This window comes from Ictidomys tridecemlineatus, chromosome 4 (genome assembly GCF_052094955.1).
Source record: "Ictidomys tridecemlineatus isolate mIctTri1 chromosome 4, mIctTri1.hap1, whole genome shotgun sequence".
Classification (NCBI taxonomy): domain Eukaryota; kingdom Metazoa; phylum Chordata; class Mammalia; order Rodentia; family Sciuridae; genus Ictidomys; species Ictidomys tridecemlineatus.
The window spans coordinates 59,298,254-59,307,401 of NC_135480.1; the positions used below are offsets into that span (position 1 = coordinate 59,298,254).

General features: G+C 34.3%; 2 protein-coding genes across 2 annotated transcripts; both read left to right on the forward strand.

Moving 5' to 3' along the window:
• The first annotated feature begins 281 nt into the window (after positions 1–281).
• Positions 282–1,211, forward strand: LOC144376840 (olfactory receptor 52E2-like). The gene has a single exon (XM_078045116.1). The coding sequence runs from the start codon at positions 282–284 to the stop codon at positions 1,209–1,211; it is 930 nt and encodes a 309-aa protein (XP_077901242.1).
• A 6,055-nt stretch (positions 1,212–7,266) lies between these two features.
• On the forward strand, positions 7,267–8,202 carry LOC101964454 (olfactory receptor 52J3). Its single transcript, XM_005342092.4, has one exon. The coding sequence runs from the start codon at positions 7,267–7,269 to the stop codon at positions 8,200–8,202; it is 936 nt and encodes a 311-aa protein (XP_005342149.2).
• The last annotated feature ends 946 nt before the right edge of the window (positions 8,203–9,148 follow it).

Here is a 9,148-nt window from a genome sequence, read left to right on the forward strand (position 1 = left end):
TCTAAGAGGAGAAGGCTAGCAAAGTTTAAAGTCACATGCAGAACATTTCATTTTAATTTAATATATAATGATTTTTAGGGACTTATCCTTGGATGTCACTTATCTGAAGTTCTCTGTAGAAAGTGTATTTCAATTTGTGTGATTTGCAGAAGAATCTGTATTGAAAGGTATAATATTCTTTATATTATCTTTAGGCCTCAGAGGCTGCAGAAAACTGGTGACTTGCAGTTTTGATGTAAATACCAATCTAAAAAACATGGACTCATGCATTCCCAAACAGGATGTACCTTTCCAATGATAGTCAGTCTCATCCCTCTACCTTCTTGTTGCTGGGGATCCCAGGACTAGAGGCTCTTCACATCTGGATTGGCTTTCCCTTCTGTGCTGTATACCTGATTGCACTCATAGGGAACCTTACCATCCTATTGGTGATCAGGATTGAGAGCAGTCTTCATCAGCCCATGTTCTACTTCCTGGCCATGTTGGCTACCATCGACTTGGGGCTCTCCACTGCGACCATCCCTAAGATGCTTGGGATCTTCTGGTTTAGCTTTCAGGAGATCAAATTTGATGCCTGCCTCACCCAGATGTTCTTCATCCACAACTTCACTGGCATGGAGTCAGCAGTCCTCCTGGCAATGGCTTATGACCGCTATGTGGCCATCTGCAACCCTCTCAGATACAGCACCATCCTCACCAACAAGATTGTTTCTGTGATTGGTCTTGGCGTGTTAGTGAGGTCGTTTGTTTCTGTCATTCCATTTGTATTTCTCATACTACGACTGCCCTTCTGTGGGAACCACGTCATCCCCCACACCTACTGTGAGCACATGGGTCTTGCTCGCCTGTCTTGTGCCAGCATCAAGATCAATATCATCTATGGCCTGGGTGCTATTTCAATCCTTGTTTTTGACATTATCGCCATTACCCTTTCTTACATCCAGATTCTCCGTTTCCGTCTCCCCTCCCGGGAAGCCCGACTCAAGTCCCTCAGCACATGTGGTTCTCATGTTTCTGTTATTCTGGCCTTTTATACACCTGCCCTCTTTTCTTTCATGACACATCGCTTTGGTCGAAATGTCCCCCGTTATATCCATATACTCCTGGCCAATCTGTATGTTGTAGTGCCACCAATGCTCAACCCTGTCATCTATGGGATCAGAACCAAGCAGATCAATAATCATGTAAAGAAAATATTATTACAAAAATAAAGAATTAGGAATAGTACCCAATGCATATCAAATGAAATTATTGAGCATAAAACACCTCATAATGTTATTTAAATTTAAATATTTTTTACATAAAGCTTTAATTATCTTTGTTTCCTCTTATAAGTAGCATTATTGAATTTAGAAGGAATACTAATCTAAATTTTGGTTATCTGATTATTATGGTATATGACAGCCCATAAAAATCTTACATGTTATTTTTTATCACTGATGCTATGATAAAAAGTATGATTTAGAGTTGTGCATCATTTTTTGGGCACCATACACTATCATTCTTTTGGGTATTTTCACAATTTGCTCTCCCTGATTAATATCTAAGCCTCCCTGTATATTTTTATCTTATTTTCCATTTCACTTCTCTCCTTCATTTCATTTTTCCTCTATTTCCAGAAATATTTGTCATTTGCATTCCATCACAATTAGTATAAAGTTCCATCAAGAGTGTCATGAGCTTGCTGCATTGTGCCATCAAGTTCTGATGTAGTTCATGGAAGAAAGTGAGTAAGTCATGGCACCCACAACCTTTATTACACACTTTGTTTAACATTAGTCACCAGTACATTTAGGTTTGTGATGTCCAAACTAGGCTTTAAATGTGAGTAAAGGAGACCCTTACAACCTAGGGATGTTGCTTTCTTTTGGCTCCATAGTTCTATTTATTTTCGAACCAATAAAATAAAAAATTTTAAAAATAAACATTATGCTGTTACTAAAATCAAAAAAGATTCGTTATAATCTGGCAAATGCCATGCAATAATTATCTCCTGACATTTCTGTCACCTTTTGTGTCATTCTGATTATTTTCTTATTTACAAATGCCATTAATTCCTTGACTTAATATTCATCTCATGCTTTCTCATTCCTAACTTCTGATTCGTGCAGAGATAGTCTTGTTCTGTCTTGCTCTTGTCTTCAAGATTTCATATGAAATCAATCCAGTGCAAAAATCTGAAACGCACAATTTGATGTGTGTCTGGCTTTTTTGCTCAATAATATTTGTTAGATTTTGTGTGTAATGTCAGTTCACTTGTGTTTGCTCTTTTTGTTTGTTATCATTCTATAATGTTTTGCCTTATGACTTCATATATAATATGCAATGAATACACTACTTTAATGAACAAATAAAATTAACAAATATGTTTTACTGAAGTAGGATATTTAAGTTAGTATTTCTCTATTATTAATAAAAGCACCTTGGATATTTTTGTAAGTGTATTCTGTTGAACACAATCACTCATTTCTTTTGGATATTTTCATCAGATTAATTACTGGTCCATGGGGGACACTCACCTTTAATAGCCTCTTCCTGTTTCCAAACTCAGCACTGATTGCTTCATGTCTTTATGAGCAGTTAAGATGAGTGCTCTACTTTGGAGCCACACTGGGTAGGGTATGGGAGTGTCACACTGTTATTTACATTAGCGTTTTCTTGATTGGAAATGGTGGTGAAAACATTTTCTTGTATTCATTGGATATACTTCTCCTTTAAAGTACTAGATTTATTTTTGTTCTTATTTTTTATGTTAAGTTGCTTGTGATATATTTAGAGATTTGTAGTAAGTTCAATATACTATTTTTATGCATGACTCATTCAAAAAATTTAACATATCAATATACATTAATTATATGTCAATGAAATATCTGATTATTTTAATGGGTTATGAACACAAGATATATTTAAAGTATAATTAAAACTCCTGTATTTAATGCATATATTGTATCACAGTCTGAACCTATTTGTGCTCTTAATGGGAACTTTGGTGAGTATCATTCTTGTATTTAATTGAAAACAAGATATCAATATTTTAATTTGAATTATTTGTTTTATAACAACTTAAAATGTTTGTCCAAAGGTTAGGCATATTTTATACTGGAGTCCATTTTGTGCTATTTTAGATTAATCCCATATTTTAAAATCATAAATATCAAAGTCCAAAGAAATTTTAATTTGGTACCATTTTCATGGTCCATTGGGTGATTTTGTATTTTTTAACTCAGGGAAGAAATAAAAATAGAAACCATGGAATATAAAATAGAAACTTGGGTTTTGAAACCCTAGCATGGGAAAACATGTTAAAGTATGTTTCTCATATTAGATAAAAGTTCTTTATAAATTTGATATCACCTAATGGTTACTTGGAGTAGGCTGGTTGTGTGGGGGAATAATATTTAGAAGAATCATGAAGAGAATTTAAATTATAATGTATTCTCCATTATTAAAAAGTATTTTATGTCCAGTCTTTCAGACCATGCCCTTAGGAACAGATATGTTTTGAGTTTTATTTTCATTTCTTAGGAAGAAAGGAGATCAGATTTCTATTTCTATAAAGTTTGGAAAAATAATAAAACTCCTGTGCCTGCACCACTGCTTCTGTGTAAACATAAGGTTCAAAATAACTTTACAGAGTTTAATCTGGTACCTCCATGACATAATGCTAAGATTCTGGGGCAACATGGTGTGACAAAAAAGAATGGAATTCGTTAACTTTTGAAACATTGCAATTAAACTCTGTGTCTTAGATCTAAAAATCACCATAAAAAATACATAATATCCAATTGGGCTTAGAAATGAAATAGGGGAGATATAGACTGAAGAGATTATTTCCATGGGAATAAGCCAAAAAGCTCAGCAAAACTCAGACCAATGAGGGGGAAATAAACTGACTAATGGACATTTTAAAAAATGTCAACATTATGGATGAGTTCAGAAACAATATCAAGAAATAAAAGAATAACTAAAATGGCTGCTAATATTTCTATTATACCAGTAGATTTGAAATATAAAAATTTTCATGATCTCATTCATACATGGAATCTAAAAATATTTAACACTTAGAAGTTGAGAGCAGAATGATGTTATCATACACTAGGGAAAGTAGTGGGAAGGCAGATAGGGAAAGTTTATTATAGAAACTAAGTTACAGTTAGGAGAAAAAAGCTTCTTATAGTTTATTGCATCAACAATAGATTATGATAATGTACTTCTTGCTTTATTTAAAGTTCCAAGAAAAGATTTTGAAAGTTTTCACCTTAAGAAATGATAAATGGGTCTATAGGTTTACTGTGAATTGAAGATTATACAATGCATACAAATATCAAAACATCACATTATTTTATTAATGTGCATTATTTTTATGTTCTAACAAAAAATAAGATGACTCGAATTTTTTCCTTGTGAAACAACAACAAAATTCTACATTCACTTAGTACTTTATTTTGCTTTAGAAATGCATATTGCTTGAATACATCAGAACGCCTTTAACTTTTCAATTTTAACAATATTAATATCACATAAATGTTAATAGAAAATATTACACTATTAACAGGATACATTGGTATCAACCTTCCCTAATCCCAACACTAGATTATGGGTTCATTTAAATGTCTAGTTATTCTTTCATTACAGACTGGATTTACTGATTTGTTGCTCTATAGATAGGATTTAGATTAATTATATTAACTCAGACTCTGCTACTCTCCTCTTCATTTTCTTCCTCTCTCTCTAAGATTATTGCCTTATTTCTATAAGTAAAAGCATTTTATGTTAATTTTAATCTGAATGTTGAAACATATTTATTTATTGTAAGTTTTGACAATCACACACCTTTCCTTTCATTGTAAATATATTTCACATTCAGTTAATTTTTAAAAAACTTTGGGTAGGGGGAGTTCTGGGGATCAAACCCAGGGTCTTACACTACTAAGTAAGTTTTCTACCACTGAGATACACTGCTAGCCCTAAATTAGGTTTTATTAACTTAAATTTGAAGCCAGTAATTGAAACACTGCATAGGAAAGAGAGACTATATTTTACTCGACACTCAAAATAGAATTATTATATATAATATAATTACTATAGTATAATATAATAGTATAATTATATATACAATAATTATTATGTATAGTAATATGTTATGTAATGCAATTTTATATGTAATTATATATACATGTAATTAATTTTCTAAGTCTGCATTATTATAGAGATTTGGAAAATCAAGATGAAAAATTTACCTAAGAAGAGATTCTGTTCACATCATATAAAATTATTTTGGAAGTATTATTTTTGTTATCACTGACTTTGTATTGACAATGTCCATGTCCGGGTCAGTGGGTGGTAGGTGTGTCTGTGCATCTCTCCCTGGTGCAGAAAATAGAATCTTTCCCAAGAGACTATGATGTGTCTGTCTTGGTTCATAGAACGAATTGGAGTTAGTTTTAATTTCAGACAGGCCCCAAGGGCTGTAAGTATGGATATTATAAAACTGTGTTTTCTCTAGTAGATATAAGGGTTTCTAGCCCTGTCTCTGGTCAAGGTGAGCTTCCTATTTAATTTGCAGTGAAGATGAATGGTCATCAGAGATTCCTTTTCACCAGTTATGGATCAGATTACAGCTGAATTTACTAAGTGACATTTTGTACAAATATTTTCAGATGAAAAAAAAAAGTCTTCTCTACAAAAGCAGGGACACTTACTTTTTTCTCCTTATTTATTTGTGCATTTTAGTTACACATGACAGTAGAGTATATATTGAAATATTTATACAAACATGGAGTTTATCTTATTCTAATTTGGATCACAGTCTTGTGGTTGTTCATGATGTGGAGATTCACTCTGGTGTATTCATATACATATATAGGAAAGTATTGTCAGATTCATTCACTATCTTTCTTATTCCTGCAGAGGAAAAATAAGCTTGTGGTACAAACAGTAATCTCCACTCCCAAGAACAAGTGTGCATTAGAGTATAGATATCTATAATAAAGACTATCAGAGAAAAAGAGTTACGTATGAACTCTTGATTCCAGAGAGGGAGGCAGAGAAATAAAGAAGATTGGACATGGACTTTATGTATAGTCTCACAGAATTTACTGCCTGGGGTAGTCACTATTTTTAAAATAGCTTTAATAAAAAACTTCTTGAAATTTGGACTTTTTCCTATAACTTTTTTCTGGACTTCTTTAGACCTAAAACTTTACATCCTTTATGCCTTCCTCCAATATTCTCCTTTCTTTCTTTCTTCTCTTTGCACATATTTTCTTTCCTACTTCCATTTCTGCCTATATTTCTAGTCTCTTCGTTTTATATATATATATACTCCTACCAATCTCTTCTTTCTGAAAGAATAAAAGAGAGAGGGACAGACAGACAAATGAAGGAAGGAAGAAAAAAAGAAAGGAGGGAGGAAGTAAAGATCACACTGAAGTAAGGTAAGTCAGTAGCACATATATCTTCACCTGCTATTGACCACCATTATTGCCTTTATTTCTTTCAAATGTCCTTTCAACAAATACTACTTCCCTCATGTTGAGAAGGGCAAAGCGTATACCTGGATATTTTGTGGAATTTGGCAACCAATAGAATTCTTGGTGTCTTTATTAAGTTTAATTTCTACCAGGATATGAGTACCAAACAGATGTATTTCTCTACTGAAGGTGAGTTCCAGCAACAGGGATCCGCATATTTGTGCAAAAATTTTCATATCTGAGATAAAACACAATGTGTCTGTGGGGATACATGAGTAAACATGGGCAAGATAAGTTATTGAGGCATTATTCTAAATACAGACCATTTAAAATATTGACAATAAACAAATTAATTTAAGCTATTCTGATAGATTAAGTCAGCTCCTCATCTGGGAACATCTGTATCATTGCAAATACTATCATTTCTGCATGCAGGTATTACTTTGCCTTTCTATGATTTTATATGTTGATACACTTAAATAAGGTGTGCTTTATATCTGAAGACTGAGATCATCACATAAGCATCAATCTAGATTTGAGTGAATGAGTATAAAATATTATTGGAAAAAGCCTCAGAAGGAGACCCACTATACAATCCATGTTCCTTCTGCCTGAAGTATACTTAGTCTATCCCTATATCTGACTTTGGACTCAACTATTAGCATTAGCTTTTGTGAAAAAGAAGAATGCAGATACAAATTAAGCTTATTGGAGAGGTTTTGAGCTAAGCATTTCTAAATCTTATTTTTCTTTCTAGGAGTGGTCAACTACTTCTCTTCTCATTGATAGCAAGATGCCCCACACCAACATTACCATTTTCCACCCAGACACCTTTTTTCTTGTAGGCATCCCAGGACTTGAGGCTTTCCATGCATGGATTTCCCTACCTTTTTGCTCTGTTTACTTAATGGCTCTGCTGGGCAATGCTACAATTCTGCTGATCATCTGGTCTGACCATACTCTGAAGGATCCCATGTTCTACTTTCTAGCCATCTTATCAGCCATAGATCTAGCTCTCTCCACATCCTCAGTGCCTCGGATGTTAGGTATCTTCTGGTTTGATGCACATGAAATTGGTTTTGGAGCCTGTGTGGTCCAGATGTTTCTGATACACACCTTCACAGGAATGGAGTCCACAGTACTTCTGGCCATGGCCTTTGACCGCTATGTAGCTATCTGTGTTCCACTTCACTATACAACCATTCTGACACCTCGGGTGCTGGCAGGCATTACTGTGGGAATCATAATGTGCCCAGTCCTGTTCATACTGCCTATTCTGTACCTAACCTATCGTCTGCCCTTCTGTGAAGCTCGGATTATTGCCCACTCTTACTGTGAGCATATGGGCATTGCCAAGTTGGCCTGTGCGAGCATTCGCATCAATGCCATCTATGGCCTGTTTGTGGCTTCTTTCCTCATCTTGGATTTGGCACTGGTTGGCATCTCCTATGCCCACATTCTCCGTGCTGTTTTCCACCTCCCATCACGAGATGCCCGCCACAAAGCACTGAGCACTTGTGGCTCACATGTTGGGGTCATGTGTGTTTTCTACACTCCATCCCTCTTCTCTTTTCTCACCCACCGATTTGGCAAAAAAATTCCCCGTTATGTCCACATCCTTGTTGCCAACCTGTATGTGGTTATCCCACCTGCCCTCAACCCCATTATCTATGGTGTGCGGACCAAGCAGATTCGTGAACATGTAGTCCATGTTTTCACTTCAAAGTAGAGGCTCTCCTTTATGTAGTTCTTGAGAGTGTGACTATAACCCAAGATGCATATTTTCGCTCTTTTCTAATGATCCTTAAAGCATGCAAGCACAAAATCCACCAGATACTAAAGAACCAAATTTTGGAGTATGCTTTTTTGTGTTTAATCTCTATATTGGCTTTGAGTGTTTATTCTTTTGAATGTAGGCTTCCATTACACTGTGGTAATGGAATAGGGATTCCCACTGAAGCACTTTCTATTTTTAATCATTGAGATCAAGTGAATTCATATGTCTTTCCATTTGAAAATAAGATGATATCCCAGCTTGATATTTTACTGGTCCATTCAGTTGATTGCAATTTTCTTGAAGTTCTGTGAAGAGAGAAATACGTTCAAATGAAAAATAAGATCTTAATACATTTCTCAATTACAATATAAATGCATTTGATTTTTCTGAGAACCTAATGGCATTATTTAGTCAAGGTTTTTTAAATGTATGGTATTTCTTTTCCATTTTAATGACTTTTTCTTCACTTTGCATAAAAATCTGTAGGTACCATGTGCCCTCACTCTGCCACTGCCTCCCTTTCTGGAGAAGCATGTAGTGAACATACCAGAAAATAGTATGTTTTAGGGAATAAAAACATTGTTTATACAAGGAGCTTGGATGTATAGAATTCTAAGAAGCAGGATTTCAAGTATGCTTAATCATTTTCATATGTTTATGTTTTTTCAATATATTTAACAAACCATCTGTGTAACTATGTGGGCAATACTTTCTTTTTGAAGTCTTCTTATTTGTAGAATACAACATCCATCCATCCTGTTTGTCTTGATATTTTATGAAAGTAGAACAGTCCCAAACATCTTCAGGTACAAAATAAAGTTTTGAACTCAGGCATTTAACAGGAATTTCCTGGTGTTCTTCCAAATGTTTTTGAAGTCTTATCAAGAGAACTCTTAAC

Coding starts and splice junctions, on each gene's coding strand:
- LOC101964454 (XM_005342092.4), top strand. CDS start 7,267: ATGCCCCACACCAACATTACCATTTTCCACCCAGACACCTTTTTTCTT.
- LOC144376840 (XM_078045116.1), top strand. CDS start 282: ATGTACCTTTCCAATGATAGTCAGTCTCATCCCTCTACCTTCTTGTTG.